At 35.4% G+C, this 25,439-nt stretch overlaps 1 protein-coding gene and 1 long non-coding RNA gene across 3 annotated transcripts; one reads left to right on the plus strand and one right to left on the minus strand.

Annotated features, from left to right (window-relative positions):
* The first annotated feature begins 716 nt into the window (after window positions 1-716).
* Window positions 717-9,813, plus strand: LOC127831983 (uncharacterized). The gene is made up of 5 exons (XR_008026600.1): window positions 717-3,100; window positions 3,663-3,729; window positions 4,024-4,218; window positions 4,792-4,956; window positions 8,187-9,813. It is a non-coding gene; the product is annotated as an uncharacterized LOC127831983 (long non-coding RNA).
* A 345-nt stretch (window positions 9,814-10,158) lies between these two features.
* On the minus strand, window positions 10,159-21,817 carry LOC127831967 (uncharacterized). Of its 2 annotated transcripts, none has more exons than XM_052357063.1 (8): window positions 21,692-21,817; window positions 19,903-19,953; window positions 19,614-19,691; window positions 19,076-19,249; window positions 17,929-18,141; window positions 13,401-13,670; window positions 13,007-13,061; window positions 10,159-11,502 (listed from the first exon to the last, which is right to left on the minus strand). In XM_052357063.1, the coding sequence occupies exons 1-8, from the start codon at window positions 21,729-21,731 to the stop codon at window positions 10,665-10,667; spliced, it is 1,719 nt and encodes a 572-aa protein (XP_052213023.1). In that variant the 5' UTR covers window positions 21,732-21,817; the 3' UTR covers window positions 10,159-10,664. The 2 variants fall into 2 exon arrangements, with proteins under 2 accessions (XP_052213023.1, XP_052213022.1); XM_052357062.1 differs by lacking the exon at window positions 21,692-21,817 and adding an exon at window positions 20,622-21,338.
* Between the last annotated feature and the right edge of the window lie 3,622 nt (window positions 21,818-25,439).

Here is a 25,439-nt window from a genome sequence, read left to right on the forward strand (position 1 = left end):
GACGAGTTCACTGAAGGCATCGATGATGCGGTTCCGTTGCAGATACCAACAGTTTGCGAAGTTGTTCGTCACATTGGGGTGTGCACCGACATGAGCACTGTAAGGGGCAACGGTGAGAATGGCGGCGTCGGTGACGGTGAAGCTACAGCGGAGGGAGAAAACAGTTGCAAGCCGTATCAAGTCCAGCAGGGATCTTCCAGATTTGTTAATTTTATTTTTATTTTTTGTTATGCTTGGCTTCGTCATCGGTGTTGCGGAGTATTCACTTTCCCATTTCCTTTCAGTATGGACACTAGCTTTGAGATGAATGAGATTCTGCTTCAAAATGATGTGGATGGGTTGGGCCCTCGATCTAACCCAAGTTGGGCGGCACAGATAGACGACGAAGACAGGGCCGACCTGGATGCGGCCCCAGGAAGCTCCAGGACGGCCGCGGAACAGGAGATTGTCGAGATGGACACTAGCGAGATCGTCCCGATCGCAGCCCTAGAAGAGTCGTCTAACTACGGGAACCCTGTCGGCATAGTCCTTACAGGGTTGCCCAAGAAACCTGTCGGCATAGTCCCACTGGAGTTGTTCAGTTTTCGGAGCACGTCAGAAGAATCGTCTAGCTACGGGAACCCTGTCGGCATAGTCCTTACAGGGTTGCCCAAGAGACCTGTCGGCATAGTCCCACAGTAGTTGTCCAGTTTTCGGAGCACGTCAGAAGAATCGTCTAGCTACGGGAACTCTGTCGGCATAGTCCTTACAGGGTTGCCCAAGAGACCTGTCGGCATAGTCCCACAGGAGTTGTCCAGTCTTCGGAGCACGTCAGAAGAATTGTCTAGCTACGGGAACTCTGTCGGCATAGTCCTAACAGGGTTGCCCAAGAGACCTGTCGGCATAGTCCCACAGGAGTTGTCCAGTCGCCGGTTTCCTTCTGGTAACACCCAGAGGAACCAGTTTAGTCATGGCGACTCCTCGGTAAACCGCCAGAGCGGTGCGTGCGGTTACGGAGTCGCCGCGTGTGTACGCCGGAAGATCTCGGAGGACGGATCTAGGGGACCTTTCAGGCGTGGCTCTGAAGGGTGGCGACCCTCAAGTTCTCGCCGTTGGGAGCGGTCCCAGCGGTGTAAATTAGGTAAGTGTCTGAGCGAGCGTGGGGGCCTGAGGTTATTATCTTAATAAAAGGGCGGGGTGGGTAACTTTAATAGTTCTCTGTTGTTCTTGTTTTATTTTAGTTGTGTTTCGCTCCATTTAGTGTCAGTGAAGTGTAAATTTGTTATGTGTCAAACAATTATGTTGATAGAATCGATGTGTTTGATTAACCAGGCACGTGTCCACTTATTCGATTAGTCCCTTATTGGCCTCGCCCACCAGTCCATTGTTTGGTTACTATTTAGTAACTTTGAATACATTATTTGACTGGTTACTTTTGGTCTCCGTGACAACGCAGGGTTGATTTCACTGTCATGACATCCGGCAACTGATACCGTTTTTCATTTTTCTGTTCATGTTTCCCTGAGTGGGAGTGGAGATGTTTGGGTTGGTATTGCCACCCGTAAATATATATAAAAACACTATAATTGTTGTAGTGTTGTTGTAAAATAGTAGAAATGCAAGCATTATAGACATATTAACATTTATATTAATTATTTTTATTATTTCGTACTTGTACTGATGGTGTGTTTTCACGCGAGTGTAATACGCCTGATGTCGTAATGGGTACACGTCGCCTCGCTGAATACTGGGGGGTAGTTGGCGGCAGGGCGAGGCATTTAGAATACTCTTATCAGATCCAGCTGTGAGCTCTTTCAGCCCACTTTTATTTATATTTCTCTGAATAACCACTCATGGACATGTCATCATTGTATATTATGCCATTAGAAGATGTAAATTGTTGCATGTCAGGAAATGTGGGGAATTATTGCATGTCAGGAACCGTGTGAAACTGTTGCATGTCACCCAACGTGGTGGTAAATATTATTTAGATAAGTTTTTTAGTGAAATTTTAGTGTAACTGTTCACAGCTGAAGGCTGTCCATGGCTAAAGCTTTGTGGATTTACTGGCTGGGCGAGCCCATTAATCTCTCGGCATGAGACTGTGAACGGCAAAATAAATCAATACTTAACTGTTAGCGTTTATTTCAGACCAGGGATCACTGACATTTTATGGAGGGTATTACACTTTAATTGGGGTATGCATGCATATTAAAATATGCTTGGTGGTCGTACGAAAACCGGCCAATGGGTAAAATTAGTTGTGGTCTATCTAGGGTTGAGGCCCCCATTCTGCGCACGTTGTGGCGGGCCTGTAGTTTTGAAACAATTAGGTCGTCCCGACTTTGGGGAGTCCGAGCACGGTCATAGATCCGCTAGGTCGCTGCGTCTAGGCGTACATCGCATGGCGAAGGCGCCCTCCTTGCTTACGAATGGGGCATTGGGGTCCGAGAGATAGTCAATATACTTCCTTGGGGTGCATGGGACGGCTTGGGGGCAGCGGCTTTAGAGTACGTTGCATGGCGAAGGCGCCCTCCTTGCTTACGAACGGGGCATTGGGGTCCGAGAGATAGTCAATATACTTCCTCGGGTGCGACGGGACGTCTGCGGCGGGACGACTATGACATTCGGCGGGACGACACCTTTTGTGAGTAGGGGGTCGTCCCAAAAAGAGAAAAGTGAGGGGAGTGTAGTGCCAGTGACATCTGGTGCCACGCCCCTATGCAGAGTTGGTACCCGGCTTGCGTCGTTCATGTGACGGGACCATGCTGCATGATGTGGAGCCAATCGGATGGACGCAAATGCCTGATGGGATGACCATGCTCTCTTGCTACCCGGTCCGCGAACGTGTGCAGACGTGTTCCCTGAGGTAAGTATTGCCAGGAAGATAGATGCCCTGAGGTAAGTATTTCCAGGAGGAGCATAAGTGTAAACCTGTGACGTAAGTATTAGCCTGTGACTTAGTGTCTTGCCCTGGAGGTTTAGCCTGTGCGTGGGGTAGGTATTCCCAGGAGGATCGGTTGTCTGCAGCCGACGACGATAGCGAACGAGCGTTTCCCTCGAAGAGTGTACTGCCGAGGACGACAGTGCCATCCTGACAAGGTTTACAGTCGATGCTCATGTGAGTGTATTAGTCAAGTGTCGTTGTTAGTAGTTGCTGAAATTGCATGCAAAACCCACTGAAGAGCTAACCTAAATAAACGCAACAGATATATGTGTATTTTTGCTTTGTGATTAATTTTCGCGACTCGCAAGTTTGACCCGGAAGTAAACTGTACGATAGCAACTGAATTGTTTACATGAAATGGTGGTAGATTGAAATTTGACTTTAAAATATCATGTCTCAATTTATTTACACCAACACTATTCCATATTAAATTTCACCTTTATTTTGAAACTTCTCACCCCGCTACTCAAAATTTGTTTGATGTGTTAGGTTATTATGAAAGTGACCTAGTCAAACCATGATGAGTCTGATATTGATATTGATGTAGAAGCTGTCAAAAAAAACAACATCAGATACTGTGTTTATTAAAAAGTCTGAACTTGATTTGGCAGAAGCTGATAAACAAAATAAATTTAAGGTTGACATTTAAGAAAGGTTTAAGCGCAAATTTAATTAATAATTATGATTATAAAAAAGTGTTATGTAGATAAATAACCAATAATTTGATATTCTACAGGTTGGGAAGTTATATTTCAAGACGCCGAGGAAGTGCGAGGTGTATGGAATCAGCTGGGAAGGATCTGGTATTTGAATTAATTTAATATCATTGCTATCCAAAAATTGAATCAGTCTATTAATGTAATCAACTACCGATTGATTATTTACTTTTTATTGTTGTGTGTGTGTGTGTGTGCGTGTTTGTGTGCGTGTGTGGTCTGGAGGATATCATTCTCGTCTAATATCAATCTTTTATGATAAGACAATAACCTTGCATTATCTAAATGTTTCAAACCACCTATCAATTGATTGGATAAAAAAAAAATTTGGGTATCTCTAGTAAGATATTACGGTATATTTATTAGTCTTCTGTTTCACAGGAAAGCAGGTGTTTTACCTCGCAGACAAAGGCCAGTCACATGGTAAAGGTGCAAATGCTGTGGTCAGCCAGGTTCACCACTACCTCAACACAAACAGTTTTGGAGAACAGCATGCTCACTTTCAGTGTGACAAATGTTGCGGCCAAAATAAAAACAACATAGTCATCTGGTACCTTCTGTGGAGAGTTCTTGTAGGTAATAACAAACCCTTAGTTATTGTGTTTCTGATAGTTTTTTTTTAATTTTGAGAAATTAATTTAGCTAAACCTGTTGTTAAAAATATTTGTTTGCAGTAATGCAATTGCAAAATGGTAAAGCGTGTTGATATGAAGTGAAAATGTATTTTTTTTACTCTGGTATCAATCCCAAAAGGAAAAATCTCCTAAAATAATATATTGAAATGAGTAAAACCATTTTTAAGTCAATAAATTACTACAAAATACATATTCTAAATTGTAGCCTGACCTTTTTAAACAAGAGGGCCATGATGGCCCTGTATTGCTCCATTGTTTTTTCTTTGCGAAAAAAACGTGTAATGCGAATGGGTTGAAATGTACTCAAGCATGTGACGTTCTCTTTCCATCCCTTGTCCCACTGGGCGCTTAAAGTTGGAAGGGTGAGCGTTTTTATATTTGGAAAAAGTTACTACCGTGTTTACTAAACAGACTAAACAGCCCGGGAATTGTTGCACAGGTCCTTTGCTTATAACGTAGGTACATTTATCTCTCCAAAAGATATTGTCGTTCTTTCTATTTCACATATGTTTAGATGCTGAAGATCAAAACTACGCATTTGATTTGAAACAGATTCACAAGACCCATAGGAATCAAAATGCCTTAACCCTTTACCAAACAACACATTTTGGACTTTCCCAATTTGAAAGACGCTGCAGACGTCAATTGAATTAAAATGGAATATGAAGGAAATGATCAGGTACGGTAGAAATAATTGTGATAAAAGTAGAAATTGCTCATCAACCCGCACATCCCTAAGACCAACAGGCCTGAGAATATTATGATAATCTAAAGATTATTTCTTTATATTTATTAATGTATTTAATCAAGTAATACATTTGACTTCTAAGATCAATTCATAACTTATATTAAGAAAATTAATAAAATGGTCAGAAATATATATGGATTGTTGAGCAATTGACAATCATTTCAACAATTCATGAGTCACGATTCACAAATGGAACAATGAATCATTAGTTATTAAAAAGCAGCATATACGATAGTTAAGAACATTGCACTTCATTAATTTCAACACCTTCTCTTGGATACAAAGTTTGAGTTTACCGTGCAGTATCATATATTGACTTTTCTTGAAATAATTATTTTCATGGAAATTGTGTTTTTAAAATCAATAATATATTATTTAACTGGTTTTAACACTACAAAAAAGACATGAAGTTAACATGCCATCCAAAATATTTTCATCCGAATATATGGTCACTTTCGACATACTTAAATAAAACCCGACTGTTTTCAGTTTATAAGAAAAACATTCATAACACATGTTCTTACTTCAATGCCTTTGTAAGCAGTCACCATCTGAACTAAAATGGCACTAAATGACAGGGTTTTATCTCATGTTTACAAGATGTTGTTGTTGTTGTTGGTCACAGCCAAACGGCCGCAGTAATATCCACTGGTAAACGTCATATGTTCAGTTTTGAACCCGGGCCGGGTCAAATTTGAGCCCAGGGGAATAATTTGAACAAATTTGGTAAGGGAATATTAGATATCACTACATACCAAATTTAGTAGCCCTAGGCTCTGTAATTAAGAACAAGAAGATTTTTAAAGTTTGCACAAAATAGGCCTTATTTAAGCATATTTTAATTTTTGTGACCCCTGGGGCAAGGTCAAATTTGTTCTTTGGGGCATAATTTGAACAAGCTAAGTAGAGAACTATTAGATGTCACTACCTACCGAATTTGGTAGAAATAGGCCCAATGGTTAAGGACAAGAAGATTTTTATAGTTTGCACAAAATGGGCCCAATATAAGCATATGTTCAATTTTGTGACCCCTTCGGAATGTTCAAATTTGATCACAGGGGCTTAATTTGAACAAACTTGGTAGAAGACTATAAGATGTCTTTACATACCAAATTTGGTAGCCCTATGCCATACAGTTATGGACAAGAAGATGTTTAAAGTTTGCACAAAATAGGCCTTATATAAGCAAATTTTCGATTTTTTGACACCCCAAGGCATGGTCAAATTTGACCCCAGGAGCATAATTTGAACTAACTTGGTAGAGGACTATTAGATGTCACTATATACCAAATTTGGTAGCCCTAGGCCCAATGGTTATGGACAAGAAGATTTTTAAAGTTTGCACAAAATAGGCCTTATATAAGTTAATTTTTAATTTTTTGACCCCCGGGGCAGGGTCAAATTTGACCCCAGGGGCATAATTTGAACAAGCTTGGTAGAGGACTATAAGATGTCACTACATACCAAATGTGGTAGCCCTTGGCCCAATTCATATGGACAAGAAGATTTTAAAGTTTTCACAAAATAGGCATTATATAAGCAAATGTTCAATCTTTTGACCCCATGGGGCAGGGTCAAATTTGACCCCAGGGGCATAATTTGAACAAACTTGATAGAGGACTATAAGATATCACTACATACAAAATTTGGTAGCCCTAGGCCCAATGGTTATGGACAAGAAGATTTTTAAAGTTTGCACAAAATAGGCCTTATATAAGCAAATTTTCAATTGTTTAACCCCCCGGGGCAGTGTCAAATTTGACCACAGGGGCATAATTTGAACAAACTTGGAAGAGGACTATAAGATGTCACTACATAGCAAATTTGGTTGCCCTAGGCCCATTGGGTATGGATAAGAAGATTTTTTTAGTTTGCACAAAATAGGCCTTATGTAAGCAAATTTTCAATTTTTTAACCCCGGGGCAGGGTAAAATTTGACCCCAGGGGCATAATTTGAACAAACTTGGTAGAGGACTATAAGATGTCACTACATGACAAATTTGGTAGCTCTAGGCCCAATGGTTATGGGCAAGAAGATTTTTAAAGTTTGCACAAAATAGGCATTATATAAGCAAATTTTCAATTATTTAACCCCCCGGGGCAGGGTCAAAGTTGACCCCAGGGGCATAATTTGAACAAACTTGGTAAAGGACAATAAGATGTCACTACATACCAAATTTGGTAGCCCTACGCAATACGGTTCTGGACAAGAAGATTTTTAAAATTTGCAAAAATTGGCCTTATATAAGCACATGTTCAATCTTTTGACCCCCTGGGGCAGGGTCAAATTTGACCCCAGGGGCATAATTTGAACAAACTTGATAGAGGACTATAAAGTTTGCACAAAATAGGCCTTATATAAGCAAATTTTCAATTTTTTAACCCCCCGGGGCAGGGTCAAATTTGACCACAGGGGCATAATTTGAACAAACTTGGAAGAGGGCTATAAGATGTCACTACATAGAAAATTTGGTAGCCCTAGGCCCAATGGGTATCGACAAGAAGATTTTCAAAGTATGCACAAAATAGGCCTTATATAAGCACATTTTCAATTTTTTAACCCCCGGGGCAGGGTCAAATTTGACCCCAGGGGCATAATTTGAACAAATTTGAAAGAGGTTTACCACAGGAACATTCCTGAGAAATTTCATCAGCCTTTGGCCAGTGGAGCTTAAATTATTTTTTAACATTTCAGGTTTACACAGAATCATCACACTAAGCTTTATGTAGATAAGACATACAAAGTTTACACCAGATTGGCACTTTGGCATCTGGAAGTCAAAGTGGAGGTTAATTCCTTATCACAGTATAGTGTATGTGACATGCATGATCCGTCTTGATAAACCTTGTTTGCATTTCCATAGGTCTATCCAGTTGTATAGTTCTGCCATGTAATAAAATATAAAAATAATAAAACATAAATCAATTAAAAATAATGTGTAGGTACTTTATGTCTTGTAACATGAAAATAAATATTTATTTTAGTAGTTTCAGCTGTTTTATTGGTATGAAATTCTTGATATGGCAAACAAAATCCAATGCAAAATCATCCTTCAAACTTTGTAGTTTTCTATTACAACAACAACAACAAAATAATAATTTGATAATAGGAAAACAATATTTTGCAATTGTTTCTTAATTTAATGGTACTCTTGATACAGAAACTTCAATGCACAATTGCTGTCTGATGTCGCTGCGTCTGTGGGGTTATCGTCAAGGACGGGCCACAACATCCGCCAGCTTGTGGGGGACACTTCCAATCCTGTTGTTTTCTAAGACAGGAAGGATTACCTTTCAACATTGTTTCACCCCATAAAGGATGTCACCAAATTGAATCAATTCCATGTGTCAGCGGATCATCCCGGTGTTGTTGAGTGCAGGGAATTTAGGGACTCACCAGTAGTCAGAATCACTCTCAGGAAGGTCTCGGAAGTGAATGTTAATGTGAGCTGTGACAACCTGCCATAAGAAATGTTTGCGAAAGGGCTTGATCTGGACCATCTGACTGTGGTATTTATTTGAAAACATTCGAGAATTTTGTTGCACAGATGAACCAAAAAACTTGCCATGTCCGAAACGCGCTACTGGTGAGCGACAAAATACAGACTGTGCCCCCCAAAAAAGAACATGCATTAAGATGCGCATCTGATCTTCTCTGATAATGCCACAACAATTACATACATCATGTATCAGTGTTTATTTTGGCCAAGGTATTGGGTGATATATTTTGCCCAAAACAGTGCAAAAAATCCTCTACTCCTAGGAAAGCTAAAACATGTATACGAGTGCTAAATGTGTCAGTTGATACAGGTTTTGAAATGTTCAAAACAAACGTTTGTTGTTCTAATTGCATAAGCATGTTTTCAAGTTTTTTATATCTCATACTTACAAAACAAAAATATTTTTTTCCATGTTACCATGCAACTGTTTTCACCTTATGGACACAGACTGCCTTTCCGAAAAACTGGAAAAAAAATCAGTGTGAATATTGTATTTATTTTTGTTTTACAATGAAAATCCTATATTTTTGTTTGTTTGCTACATTGTTTCCATAGTAACAAAAACAAACAATTTTGATATATAAGTTATTGTTTATTTTGTCTATTTTTCTATATCAGAAATAATGATAAATAATGATTATTTCATATACTGAAACATTGAGTATCCAAGTGTACTTTTAACCAACACTTTTAATGCTGTTTTTTTCCATTCTGTTGTTTTTGAGGTTACATTATACTTAAATACACACGTAACTGATTAAAAAAGGAAATTGTTCATGGAACTCACAAATTATTGATTGTTATTGTTTTACTAGTTACAAAACAGTGAAATTAATGTTGTGTTTGCCTTTAAACAAACACATGATTGAAAATACAATTCATATATTTATAAAAGGTGTGATTGTGTGCTCTGGTGATTATTAACATGTAGATCGGTTACCATAGCAACACAAATGATACATTTTAAATGTCCATAATGCTGTTGTCAGTTTATTGCACTATAATTATTTATTTGACTAAAGGAAAGAGTATTGTTTTAATAAAACAATGTGCTTGTTTTTTTGAATGTTTTGGTTGTTTTTTTGTTTTAAATGATAACTTTTAGTGACGGAAAAATGTAGGGTTGGTCACTTTGGAAGGTCATAAAATTAGATTTGAATATGATAAATCAAAAAATCTATATCATTTTTGTGAACTACAATGTTTAGAGAATCCAAAATTGCCCAAAAGTCAAAATGTGATTTTTTGAACACAAGACTGATTTTCCCAGCATTGGTCATATATTATAGGTTTGTAGAGTGTCGTTTACAATTCATCATAATTGTTTCTCGTAATGCTACACAATTGTTTAAATGAAACATGATAATACTTGTTTGTTATTTACGTTATATCCCATTTTAAGGATGTTAAAATTATATTGAATTCTTAAAATACTTGTTAAATATACAAAGTTTTAAATCATTTTTCATAAATATGATTGAAATAGTTACTTCATTCGATGGGTTATCTAGAAATTATTATGTGATTTTGTTTCACTGCACATATCAGTAAATATGTACAATCTAGCCGTTTTTAGCAAAAAACGTCGATTAATCCAACAAGTTTGTAATGTAAATTCACAACAACAACAATATTGATGTCAATAGTGTAATAATAAAATGTATTGTTGAACAATACTTTAAGATAATTTCTTTATTGTTAATTTTCATTGAAATGAAAATTCCTTGTAGTAAACTGAAAAACAAAACAAAAAAAATAAATAAAAAAACATTCGGAGCACAAACAATAATAAGATAAAACATATATGTGCATACTGTTCACGACTAAACGACTGCATCAAACATCAAAGATAGTTGTTTTCACTCGATAACTTCAATAAATTAAATCGAAACAATACGATGACCAGTTAAAAAATTTGCGTGACATTACAACAAAGCGGTTTCAGTGACCGTATTTCCTGCGCTATGTGGGCGTATGAATCAACATGTTGACACATTGTCCCCAATATATGTTAAAACATACAATTTCATATAAGAACTTCCAATATTGCGACTAATTAATAAATGTACATGCACATCTGGGAAAACATCTGAGGCGAATAGATCACACGTTCAAACTCATTGAAGCATTTACAAATGTTTAAATTGCATTCATTGTACACTGTATCATACAAGATGATCCCTTTGAGTTCAAAAATATGTTTCCCGAACGTCGGTGGATCTGTATGACACTTGGGTATTTGCCTTCGTCTTTAAAAAGGATCTCACTTTCTCCACTTTCAACATCGATCTCAAGAAGAGATTGTGTTTTGTCACAGCTGTAGCAGCAAACCCACAACTTGGAACTATCCTTCAAAATAACTCCCAACGGTTCTTCACCAATTCCACTAAAATCAATACATTTCAAAGCTCTTCCTTCACTGCTTAAGTGCAGGATTGTGGGGTTTTCCGTTTCTGATACGTACATTGATTTATTTGCGTTATCAACAGTGATATACCAAGGGTCATGCATCATTCCATGATGTATTGTTTGCTGTACCGATGCGTCAAATATGTTAAAGAGATTGATCTTTGCATAAGGACGTCCGTATGTGACATACAATCGCCCGGAAGAATATGCCAATCCGCGACAGGAATCATGGTACTCATACTCGTGAGTTAATTCTATTTTATCAGCTCCTATTTTCAGACGCAGTAATTTTCCAGCAGATGGCGCGGATGCTATCGCGGTGTTCTCGTCTATGTTTATCACATCCCACGGGGCATATGGCAATGTCAACGACTGTCCAGAGCATTTACCAGCTTCTGTATCCACTAACTTGATGCATCTGTTAGCACGATCTGCCACAGCGAGTCGTTTAAGAGATACAATTGAACATCCGGTAATGTTAGGATCTTCTGAATCGTTTCCAGCTCTTATGTCTAGACTTTTAACAACTTGTAACTCCCTTTTCTTTGGTGATGTTGATGGCTTTTGGCTGCAAATGTACATACACAACTCAATATTACTCACTTTTTTTTAGGAATGGCAACGAATACCGATATCGGTATTCGAATATTCGGTCACCATTCCGAACGAATATTCGGATATTCGGTCAACATCTGTTGGAAAAAAGGTCAACTTTGTTAACCGTACCATTACTCCATGAATTCTACTTTCGTTTTTACCGTAAGTTTACCGGAAGTGACTAAATATTGACACAGCGTTGCCGTCGCTAATTCGAAGCTGATTACTTTTTATTGTTAAAATTGAATGACAAAAACTGTTTTTAAACTATTAATATCGTACATCAACAATAGAACGAGAGCAATAATATTTCATGACTACAAAATAATTACATGACAAAACAGTTAGATCTAAATATAATTAACGCTGAACTTAAACGAATTATGTTCATAGCCACAACACACTTTGAACCTGTTTAACAGACTAAACAGTCAGTCTTTTAAAGTTGCCACGTTTAAAAGTCACTTGGATTGGCGACTTCTTATCGGATGATGTCGTGAAATACTTCCAAGCAGCGGAAGGCGTAGGTGGCATTTTGCTTGGACAGAGATTTACTTTATGCGTGTAGCAATTATAATATTTTCAATTAAATGAGGGCGAAATACCAAAAACATTTCTTTAAGTATAATACTTGATTGAATATTAAGTAATTAATTAAAGTTTGGACCATACGGTATGCAAATACTCATTAGAGGTTGAGTAAATTATTTTCTAAAAGCTTTTTGATTGGACAACGTGATTATAACCATACGATCTTTTTTGTTTTTCACACCAATTCGGCTATTTCTTTACTCATTTAATCTTTGATCATTTTAAATGTAATTCGAGTTATTAGATCAAGACGGGTCGGTGTTTTAATTTCCATACGGTCTCATTTGTTTTTTACACCAAGTTGGCTTTTCCTTTAATATTTAATCTTTGATAATTTTAAATGTAATTCGAGTAATTGGATCAAGTGCAGGTCGGTGTTTTGATTGCCGACGCGATTTGCACCTATCATAATTTTGACACAAAGTATCTGTCTTTGTTAGGCAATTAACGGGATTTATGACCGGTATACTGTCATCACCATAGCGACGCATTATCGCGCCTAACGGAATAAACATTATGACACGAGGAACAACTTTTTACAATGTTTGAAGCAAATTTCACGAAAACAAAGTCTTTGAAATTACTCGATTTTTTTATTTTTTCTTCCGAATATTCGATTTGGAAAACAGTATCCGAATATTCGGTCCGGGACCGAATATTCGGATATTCGGATATTCGTTGACATCCCTACTTTTTTTGATATTGCAGAATAAATACACGTTCACTGTGATTTAATTAGTAAACAATGTATGCATCAATGCTGACGTCGTAAGCAGCATTCGTTACCCTACTGAAATTTAAGTCCTAGTCTTTTATGTTTCTTTCAAAGTGAAAGACATCGTTTGATATATTATATACAGGTACGGAACAAGGTAGATTATTACCTTACTACAACCTTCCTCACGTCATCAGCGCTAGGTTCTGGAGCGTGTTCAGTATCTAAAACAGTAAATGCATTAAAAATAGATGTAATAATTATACTGGAGATGAACTATGCGATACATTATGTAATTAATATATTTACGTGATGCAATGTTAATACGAACAATTAAGGAAACTCCAGAGACTATATTAGGAGAAAAATTCTTGTTCTTATCCAATACCTCTATAACAGAACACCAACCATTAAAAATAAAATAGAACAGTTAGTGCAAAGCAACGACTTAAATTCACATAAAACCTTTAATATGATTAATCTTTTTGGCACTTAAATATTTAAAGATATTATATTAATAGTTGTATCACTGAAAATACACAATATTATAAATACGGATTTACCTGTTTGGGGAATGCTATCTTCAAAAACCGATGTCTGCAAACGCAGTTTCTTGTCAGAACATATCGTTTTCAATTCATTTTCGAGTTCATTGAATATTGCATAAAGTTCCCCGTTTTTCACAGCTAGTTCAATCGCTTCCTTTTCCTCTACACTCGGATATCCGACCCTCAGCAGTAGTGATCCGCGATCGGTTGCTGATACTTTTTTCACCTTTTTCTTCGGTTCTTCCTCAAGGCATCTATTCTCGAGCTCTCTAAGCACCTGTGACGCTGAATAAAGACAGACCATATACATTTAGGATTCAACACGGATCATTATGATATGAATATACAGTATCCCTGTACAACATATATATTGGTATATATACATAGTTACATTTAACAGTATAATTATCACTTTGTACAATATATTTTATTAATGTATATGCATAGTTACATTTAGTAATATACTTATCAACTTGTACAATATTTTGTTTGTTTGATTGTACCACATGACGTCATTGTGTAAATCAAAAAAGTAAAGTACGTAGTATGAGGTGATTTTTTTTTAAAGAATATGAATAGCACATTATATAAATTTAATATATAAATAATTATGTATTTAACAATTCTAATTATTAACCAGGTTTTCCGAAGGAAAAAACTGGTTATTAGATTGGCGAATGCGGGCGGGCGGGCTGGCTGGCTGGCCGGCTGGCTGGCTGGCTGGCGGGCTGGCGGGCTGGCGGAATAAGCTTGTCCGGGCCATAACTATGTCGTTCATTGTCAGATTTTAAAATCATTTGGCACATTTGTTCACCATCATTGGACGGTGTGTCGCGCGAAATAATTACGTCGATATCTCCAAGGTCAAGGTCACACTTTGAGTTCAAAGGTAAAAAATGGCCATAAATGAGCTTGTCCGAGCCATAACTATGTCGTTCATCGTCAGATTTTAAAATCATTTGGCACATTTGTTCACCATCATTGGACGGTGTGTCGCTCGAAATAATTACGTCGATATCTCCAAGGTCAAGGTCACACTTTGAGTTCAAAGGTTAAAAATGGCCATAAATGAGCTTGTCCTGGCCATAACTATGTCATTCATTGTGAGATTTTAAAATCATTTGGCACATTTGTTCACCATCATGGGACGGTGTGTCCCACGAAAGAATCACGTCAATATCTCCAATGTCAAGGTCGCCACGACTAAAAATAGATTTAAAAGAAAAAAAAACTTACAAAGGGGGTTAATTTTTTTTGGTCATTTCAAAAGTTCAGTTTGAGTTTTCTCCCTTTATCAGATTTTTTTTTCACAATGAAAACCTGGTTTTGTGACAATTTTGTCCCTTGTTTTATATTTGAATTCGTGTTTTGTCCAGTAGAGAAAATTAAGCATAGTCGTCTCCTAATGCTTATTAAGTATACTATCCATGCAATTTGAGTTGAAAACATAAATTGCCGCGAACGTCTGTTTCTTTGCGAGTGGTTCCCAAATCACGAATAATAGTGCACTTTCTAACAACATGAAATTAATTCTTTCCGAAAGCAATGCAAACGCAATTTCTTTACATCTATTGAATAGTTTTGTTTATAGTTTCAATACTATAAAGGTTGCATCAGCTTGTTTATATCTATATTAAACTTATTTTAATATACCTAGTCGATTAGCAAAATAAATCAGCAGCAAACGTGTAGTAGACCAGGGGTTTCATTAGATTTTTAAAACAAGGCGTCAAATTATCGGTGGTCGGATATGAGGAGACAAAGCAATATTACATGTGTATTTTTTGAACGGCATATTTTTTCCCTGTGAAAAAATGTATTGCTTTATCTAATTTTAATAATTGTATGAACCGTTTAGAAACATTATCACACAATCATGGCAGGTATATTTACTTAATGTAATGTTTATAATTAGAACTGCATCAACCATGCTACCATAGTGTATCAATGACCACAATTAATTTTAAATTGAAATACACACATTGCTCACATTTGCATACTTCTGTGGTTGATAATAATTTGGATTACATTTCGGAACAGTAATATTTTCTTTTGTTTCTTTTTAATTAATGGAAATTGGTAATATAAGAAAACGTTGCGTTGAGTATAGTGAAGTTAGGAAGTAAAGTCAGTGGATTTTGACCACAGGGGTCTCTGGTAAACTTAGTAGATAACCACAATACGATGTCTCATGCTCAACATTGAACCCAAAACTCTTGTGGTTTTAGAGGATCAAATGTTATAAGTATATTACTATATCTATCCATATAAATCATGTGACCCCAGGTTCATAGCTAGCTTTGACCCCAGGGACATTATTTGAAAACACTCAGAAGAAGAAAACTGTAATGTTACACACTGATTCCATGACCCGTCCGGTTTCAGAGTGTTGAGATATTTTTGAAAATATCAATATTTACTATACAAGTGTTTATTAAAGATGTGACCACAGTGCTTTTTCCAGTTTTGACAATACGGGAATTATTGGCAGAAACTTAGAAGAGGAACACACTGCAATACTTTATATTATAGATAACAAACTTCTGGGTATTGCATTTAGAGTTTCCGCAATATACACGTACGGAAAACAAGTTACCCTATGGCGTGGCAAATTTTGACCACAGATTCATGATTTAAACATACGTAGTAGCTGAAAATCATACAATAAAAAATAAATAAATATCAACCCCACACCCTTTCAGTTGCAGATAAAAAAATTGGAGTTAATTACAACACAAGTCTCTATGAAAAGTTGTGACCTCGGGCTTGGACAGTTTTAACCCCAGGGACATCATTTGAACAAACTAAGAAAAGGACCCGTGTCTTGACAATAGCGCTATATGATTTCATTGTTCGGGATGCACACATGGGGCCCTATGTTAATGAGTTCATAGCGCGAATCCACTTTCTGTACCAGTGTTTTTTTTAAATTCAAAATAGGGTCCGGTAATCGGACATATTCCAAATGCAAACAACTATTATATTTTTTCCCCAAATTGGAGCTAAAAATTTACAAAGGAAGGTTTCCAAAAAATTTTTTTTTACATCTTAATATTTTGTTCAACTCCCATCCGCAACCTTAGTAAATCTCATAATGAAAACAGTTGTATTCTCAATGTTGAAGCATTTTTAGCAAAACAACAACAACACTAATTTCCCAATTTAAGTCAAAACTCTGCAAATTTTCCGAATACAAAGGGACCAAGCCTTATTCATGAACTGATTTAAAAAAACACTGTGTACTACTTATGACCAACACAAAAGGTATAATATATTTTGGGGTCTGAGAAGTCACTTAGCAGAAATCTTAGAACTCATTTACTGTTGGGCTTTCTGAAAGTTACTCAGCCTTTTGAAAGCAGTTTGTTTTATATTAATTATAAACCTCCTCAATTTCGCTATATATTTTCCATTTCACATAAAAAAAGTTGAAAAATCTGCTTGTAAAGTTACAAAAATTCAACAGTATCTTTTTTTGGACAACTGCTTGGAGAAAATGTTATAAGCTGAATAACGCATGTCAAACTGCTAAATGAATATGATTACCGTACTTAAAATCTGATTCTATTCAAAATGCGTCTATTGTGTATGAATGTTTGGAGCGTAAAACAGGTAAGGAAAGCTATGCAACGGGTTTAAATTTAAATTTACCTGACACGGTCATTTTTCAAAATATTATACGTTGTACATAAAGATAGAATGTATTTTACCCTATCCCACCATTCTTTCATATCCTATTGATCTTTTTGTACAACTAAGTGTGGATAATGAATAAATGAGAATACCAAAGCATGGGGTTATCTGATCGAGACCATTTCACATAAATGAACTAACTGGAAAGGACGATTTCATTTTTAAGCTATTGAAATTTGTTAAGTTGCATATAGATTTCAAATATTTTTAATTGAACCAAAGAATAATTTGAGGTTTGTCAGCTCAACTTCGTCAAATAATTGTATAAATAAAGATCGACGAAGCTTACCAATTAAGTGCAAAATAATACAAAAGAAAATTATGTAAAATGGAATTCATATTGTTCTTTTCCCGTTGAAACACTGATTTTAATGCAAAAAATGAATTTGAGATAAGATTAACGACATTGCATATGGTCCCTTTAATTTATAGATGGTGTTTTAAATACACTGGAGTGATTTTAATTAAGTGCAATGCTTGTTCATTACCATGAAACTTGAGATGCGTATGACAAATGTTTACTCCTTAGTCAGGACTTTGTTGGGTAAAAAAGACGCAAGGAAAATGTTCTTTCTAAACAAAATTGCAATTTGCTTGCGTCAAAATGCAGGAGTTGCTCTGTTTTAAACAAAGGCATAGCTACGGATGGAACGTCATATTCACTGTTACGTTTGCAATACCATCCCAAACCACCTTTTTGTTGATGTTGCCGGATTGCTCGGGAATTCTTAGAGAATAATCGATAATTTTTCGGATGATGGCAAAGCGTTTAAATGCGCGTATAGTACACATTTTACACACAAAACAAATAATCAAATTCACAGTATAGTAGGAATAAGGTAAAACAAACCTATGCCATCCATGACGTGGTTATACGCATCCTTGTATAGAACAGCGTGCAGTTCGTACGTTTCGCATCCAGGGATTGTGCGCACTATGTCAAGAATTGGTTTCAACGTATCGGTTATTGACCCAGAGACACACTTTGAGATGAGTTGGATCAAACTTTGGATACTGTTGAGCCGAACGTGAATCTCGATACAGCCTAGTTGAGCGTAGTATTCTAAAAAGTAACATATACGTGTTTAATAATCATTTGGCGGATGTAAAAAAGTATGATAACTTGTGTATGTTTGCATGATTTTATGCAAATAAGAAATACGTGCAAACATAGGCAAGATGCTCAAGATTCAAATGGTTTATTTTATCCACTAAAAGAATTAATGCTATACAAATAAAAAGACAGGTACATTCAATGTTATTGTCAACATTTATTTTTCAATGTTAAACCCATACATGAATACAAATGAGGAATATTGAATACAATAAATATGATAACAATCTTATAGTGGTACTATTTATCCAATTTTATTTACTCTACGCATGTCCGTAGTAAAAGAGCAGATACGATCAAGAATTTTTCTCCTGATAGTTTCTGAAGTTCCATCATTATATATATTGAATACTTCTATATTAAAAACTATAACAGTTTTATGTGTGCTGTATGCGTGCATTTTAACGCATCCCAATACATATTTTTAGCGTTTTCATAATTAGGTTGTATGAGACTGTAAGCAGTAGAGCTTATTTGTGTTATGTGGATGAAAATTATTAAAGATCTTTCCTAAACCTAGTTTGTTTAAAAAGTTTCTGAGGATACATCTTGATAGTTCCATATCTATTAGAGATGGACCATATTTCTTTTTAACTCTTATTATAGTTTTTAAAACCTTTTATTCATCAACGTTTTGAAAAACAAAGAAACTAAGATCGTATACATTCGCTTCAATAAATATATCGTAACTACGAAATGATTCGGTGTCAGTGAGACGTTTTTGAGAACAATACTGCTTTTTCATTATATACAATTAGTGTTTAACAGGTTCAACCAAACGTTGCTGTACGCTCATCGTGCTACTAGTTGCACACATAACGCCTTAGTAAATTCTTCTAAAGCTTTGACAATATTTTGGCAATCATGTTCATATTTTACTTACCACCAAAGCCACTAAATGCTCTATCCGATGCGGCTCGGATGGCTTCTTTATTTTGTATCAACTCTTTATTTTTCAGTTCTGTATCCTTGTTGTTAATAATGTTCGCAATGTCATTAGCTATCTGTCGACTTTGCTCCGGAAATTCAGGAATCAGGTGCAACTCGATCACAAGACCTGGAAAGGCACACATTTACAATATCAAATTACAATTAATCGCAAAATCTCAATAGTAAAACATCATACAGCTGCGCTCACGTAGTATACAAACCGGATTGTAAATCAAAATAGAAACTTGCAAAAATGGTTCAGGTCACAATACAATTTGTATGAGTTTGTATGCATATCCATATATGATTTGATTTGAAGATCTATGTGAACTTAACCTATCGATGTACCTTATTAATTTCACAGTTTACATATTTAAAAAAAATGGTAATAACGTTCATGTTCAATATTGTTATGGAATCAAATAATCGTTGATAAATATATTAGACGTAATACACTTGATAGGAATATTGGAATATATGTATATACTGACTTCTCAAATCTACTGTACATTGGTCGTATGGCTGGGGCGGTAAACATTTTCCTGATGCACCACGTTCTCGCTCTCGCTCTACAAGGATATACAATACATATGTCGTGGAATGTCAATTACGGAAACATATTTTGCCATTTGATCCACTCAGATATCTTTAACGATTAAATCTTGTTACACAAAAGAGCATATGGTAGTGCTTTTATCGTATATTAAAATGAATATTGCTTGTGGTATTGTATGAAATTTCACTGTACTCAAAATCTATTAAAAAGTAAGAAACATTTACCTTCCCGTAAATTTACAACTTTTTCCAACTGCTGGTGAAGTCTTAGTTGCTCTGAAATAATCACATAGAACATGTTGTAAATTAAAAACTTCAATACAATAACATGGTTTTATTAAAGGTTGCCTGCATGTATATAAAACGTTGAAAGCAATTGCAGGAACATGACACTAAAGTTTCAATCAGACCCTATGTTCTTCAGATCAACAAACATTCCGTAAAAAACCCATTAACATACATGTTTAATTAAATCGTGCTAAAAAAACGATGCCCATCACCAGTTGAAAAACAAAATACTTATGTATTGAATATTGCATGCGGAGTTCGTCAGTTTGACTGAAGAACACACACTTTTGTAAATAAAAAAATGTTCTTTATTGGCAGTCCAAAGAGATAAGATTTGTTTAATAAACTTCATTCAACTGTTAACACGTGTGTACTCTTATGCACAGAGTCGTACTTGTTGTAAACAATCTATTCCAAGTGTTACACATGTTTATCGCAACAGCTGTTCTCATATTATTTATCTTGTTGCATTAATAAAAGATAAAATACCATAAAAGTATTCCTGTGAAAGAATGCATTAAGATGATTGGTATTAAGTAAGGATTTCTACAATAATACAAATAATTAAAGAGTTTCTAATAAAGCATATCTACTTAAATAAGGATAAAAAAAATGCAATCTGAAAGCACAAAACTTCATCAGAAATGTATTGTCACCTGGCCTAAGCGAAGTCATTTGTTCTCTATAAGATTTCGCCTGTTTGTAATTGTTTTTGAAATCGTCGATATAATCTTCTCGCACCTCCTCGGTCCGCAGATCGCTAAGTGTCTGCCTCGTAAGTTCATCATCATTTAATAGAACGCAAATATTCGTCAGACGAGCTTCGATATCATTTAAATGTTCATGGAAAAACTGGTCACTTATTCCCGAAAAAATCCGTCCGTGTAACGTATGACGAAGATCCGTCAGTTGTCGGATAATATCCACTATTTCCGACGAAAGTGATGTGCCACTTATCTCAGTGATTAAAAAAGGGAACAAAATTAGAGGCCAGCTTGCGACATTGGTGTCTTCTCGATAACCTGGAAACAGAACCTGCCTGGTTTCGCGTCCAATTCTTGTCTCAAGAATTCTATGCATATTTTGAAACAGAAACCTGTCAACGGTCCATGTATTATCCTCTTGGTAAACACAATATTCCAACAGTCTTCTTAACACCCTACGCACCACATGCATGTGAACGTACGCTAAGATGTTAGATTTTGTATTGTCGGATTGAGCCATTCTAGCGTATGTATCCAATACGCCGAAATCTAATGTTATATTTCGGTTATATATTAACACAACATGGCGCCCGCTACGCATTTCGCACTAAACCATATCTATCTATTATTAGACGCACGCTATCGCTAAGTGTATTTGAACAAACCAGCTAGAAGGTTATCACCGTGTGCTATGTCGCTGCGCAGCGAGTTTAACACTCAAGTTATACTTAGGGTCGTGTACAGTTTAAACACAATCAAAGCTAGGTAGTCGTCTGAGTAGTTTTCTATTATTTCCCCTTATCAGTGGAACATATTATATTCAGTCAATGTATATATGTATTCTATATTGCTCTATTAATGCTCTTGGTTAAGTATTGTAGGCATTCAAAATATCTGCTCGATTCGTGAACGCGAAATAAGACACGTAATACCAAATCAATAATCTTGACAGTCAAATCTGGTGCTCAGAATATAAATAGAAGTTTTGTGGCGTAGCTGTTTAACGTCACTTTTGACCTTACCTGACCTGACCGCGGCTCGACACAAATGAATACACTTCATTTATTCCATTGGCTGATTTCAGCATACAACCAAAACATTGGAATCATGTCCGCGTCTTTGTAACACTGTTTTACTGCGTGTTCTGCATGAAACAATTGTATCTCGAATGAAGACACTTGATAGATAGAACAGTTTTACACTCAACTCTTGACATCAAGACGGTTTGTGCGTGCACCTTTTATTTTCAGAGGATTGTCAGCGCCATAGCGTTTGTTTTTAAAGGCTGCGTTCTCATATTTAGTTATTACAACCGTATTGCATTCTATGATCACGTATATTTTAGATCATATAAATATTGTTGTTCCATATCCTGATATTTGTTTTGACCAAAATATGTTAAATTGTTTTCGAAACAGCGAAAATAATATGTAAAAGTATACAGCTTTAAACAAACCGTCGTTCCAGCAGTGAAATCGTGACCTCACTTTAAAGCATTGCATTCCATCTCGCAAGGTATAAAGTTCAGTTCGCGGTCAGTACAAGACTCATTATATAAACTCTATCGCGTTAACCCAGTGAACATGACCGGAAATATCTTCATTGCAGATATTCGGCGATATAATCATGGTATGTCAATAAAAGATTGTTTTTTCCATAATTCCATGATAGGTACTAGTTTTGATTAATTTAATAAGAATTATTCCACCACAGCAACCAATTTACTAAGCTTGTGCGCGATGATTCACGATACTATTAACAATCGAATCAAATAACTATGTCCGAAAAACCTTTACAACAATACATGTCTGTTCAAAGAACGCGCGTATTAATATTTCAAATATGTGCGGTTGATTCGTGTTTGGCCATATACTCATATATCATTTAATTTCTATTCTTCTTGTATATTTTTGTTCTATATCTATAGATATGTGGTCAACAATATCTAATAATGCGAAGTAAGGCACGAAATCTGGCGCAAGGTTATTGATTTGCATGTGAAGCTGCTAAGAACTGCGTAGGAAAAGGAATTTGCTGTCTCATTGATATAACTCGTTATCTTTCATCAAGTTGAACCACAACCACAATCAACGACGTATATCTTTTTTAAAGATATTTCTTGTTACATTTACATTCCCATTAAAGTTAGTTTAGTTAAGTTAAAATCATGCAACTTATTTCATGAAACGTATTTCGCGAGTATTTTAGTGATATTCTTATTTAGCATACTGTTGCTAGATCTTGTCTAGCTATTTCCCAATTATGAGCCGGTTTACTTCATTCATCTAATGTTTACCCACCTTTTCCGATTATATTTTATTCGCTTAAGTTGTAACTTAACGCTTAAAGTAATTATTTTTATGTTTTGGGTTGTTCTTGATGTTGCTTTTTTTGTTTGTTACCAAATGTACTTTTAAATAGGCACGAATTTGAATATGGTTAAAATTAAACCTGATAATATACCAAAGTCCAAATAACGGTGAAGAAGTACAGGCGTGTAATGTTTGAAGACAAAATAATACATTTTTCCTATGCGTTGTACATGGAATTCAATATATCCATGCGTACCTTAAATTTTGTGATATAGATTAGGAAGTTCACTAATGTGAAACAGGGTAAAATTATAAACTGCTTCTAAATGTTGAAAGTTTGTTTGTTGATGCACACATGAAGATCGTGGCAGTTTTATCAATCTATATAATAAGGGACACTATGAATTTCTATATTTTCGATAATATTTATAATAACTGACAATATCAAGTTTTATGTTGCAATATTGTTTAATTGTAATATACAATTGAACAAAATTAATAAGCATTCAAAGAATCTGATATACAATTTGCTTCTTTGTACGGCTACTTTCTGCTGTACGTGTGTTAAATATATGTTTTTCGGTAAACGGGGATATAATATGGAAAATGATAATGACAAGGATAAACATTTCAATTGTAAAGCAGTTTATGACATAATGAAATATAAAATATCAACGTTTTTTTTAAATTTATTTATTTCAGGGTGTATGACATTTGAAATTGAGTATATATCGTGAAACGAGTTATACATGTTTGTTTATGTGGGATACGTAGTTTTTAATGTTCCTATAACCAGTTGAATAGATTTTAATCCCCAACGGCGTATTTAAATGAATTTTGTTAATATTAACAATAAATTATCCCCCTTTTTATTTAATATTATATTTGACTTGTCTCTGCTTAGAGATAGTATTTTATGACATTTTGTGGCAAAGTGCAACTAAGATATTATCTAAGTAACGGCAACAGTGCACGTTATGTCGAATTGATAGGCATAATACCTGCGGTGTCATAATGCATGTATTCTTTTATAATTCTGAGCTTGCTTACAGTTGATATTTTGTGGGAATAAAAAAAGGTTGGCGTAATAGCAGTATGAGTAAATACCGACAAAACAGGAATAAAACATGATTCATATATAATAAAATTGTTATATCCATATAAACTGATATAAAAAACATACAACTATGAAGCGTCTCATACTTAAATGCCCATACTTAAATGTGAATTTTTATTGTATCAAACATTTCATTATTCTCCCATCTGTCCCTCCGAACGTACGGTGTTTAAATTCCCGTTGAAGATCACTTAATTCAGTCGATGATACATCAATAACAACATAAAAGTTAAATGTAGCATCTGTACATTTGGCAGTGTGCATATTATCTGTTCGTTCATGCACATGTATTGAATCACATGACTATAAAAGAAGGTTGCTTTCTACTTGAGACGTGTATAGCATATAAATGGCCAAGATACACATATTTAATTTAAACATTTCAATTGTGTATCTCTTTAAATCCACCTTGCGTCGGAATGCAAATTAGTTAGGGTTATGCAAACATTAGGGTTTCGGTGAAGATATGCAATTATTCAATAGGTGGCTAAAACATTAATACAGTTTTAAGTTTAAGTTATCGCTTAGTTGTGTGTCTAACATGCTTGCAAACTGCTGTGTTCACAATTGAATTGCACGTTTCTACACTCACACACAAGATATTAAACATTTATAAAAGAACGAATGTTAAAACCAGAACTGAAGAAATAAGCAGGTTGGTAATTATAACACATTTATTGTAAAACATAAAAGCGAAATCTATGTAATGGATATTTTGAAAACATAAAAATTATGTATGACTAATTCATATTAACTATTGAGAATTCACAGCGCATGCATATATTCTTTTAGAAACATTTTGTCATACGAAACATAGAAAAAGACACACCTGCAACAAACGTACAATCACTGATGCAGGAAAACGGTTTTCAAACAGAACACATACACGGGAACAGTATCGTTCTATAGTGCAAGTTTTCCCATCAATATCAGACCATTGAAACGCAGGAAACTATTCCTCAAAAACCGTTATTTATGATGGGCGATGTTAAGAGTCGTATTGGCGCGTATAAAGTTTCTTTATTGAGTCAAAATTGAACATTATTTTACTAGTAAAACCACTATCTTAAGTGTTATGCTCGTGTACATTTTATCCTACAAAAATGGCAATATTGCAAACACAATGTTAATGATACGTTTAATATAAGTGATATGATACTATATTTAAATAAACAATGATCAACTATATCTCGTCTTTTAATGATAAGATATAGCATAATTCAGTTAAATATTCACATAATCGACATGCACTACTGGGAAGAAGCCGTAATGGTGGGCTGTAAAAAACACCCTACAAAACTTTGTTGCGTAGGTTGACATAAATAAATTAAATATTATTTG

This window comes from Dreissena polymorpha, chromosome 5, assembly GCF_020536995.1.
Source record: "Dreissena polymorpha isolate Duluth1 chromosome 5, UMN_Dpol_1.0, whole genome shotgun sequence".
NCBI lineage: Eukaryota > Metazoa > Mollusca > Bivalvia > Myida > Dreissenidae > Dreissena > Dreissena polymorpha.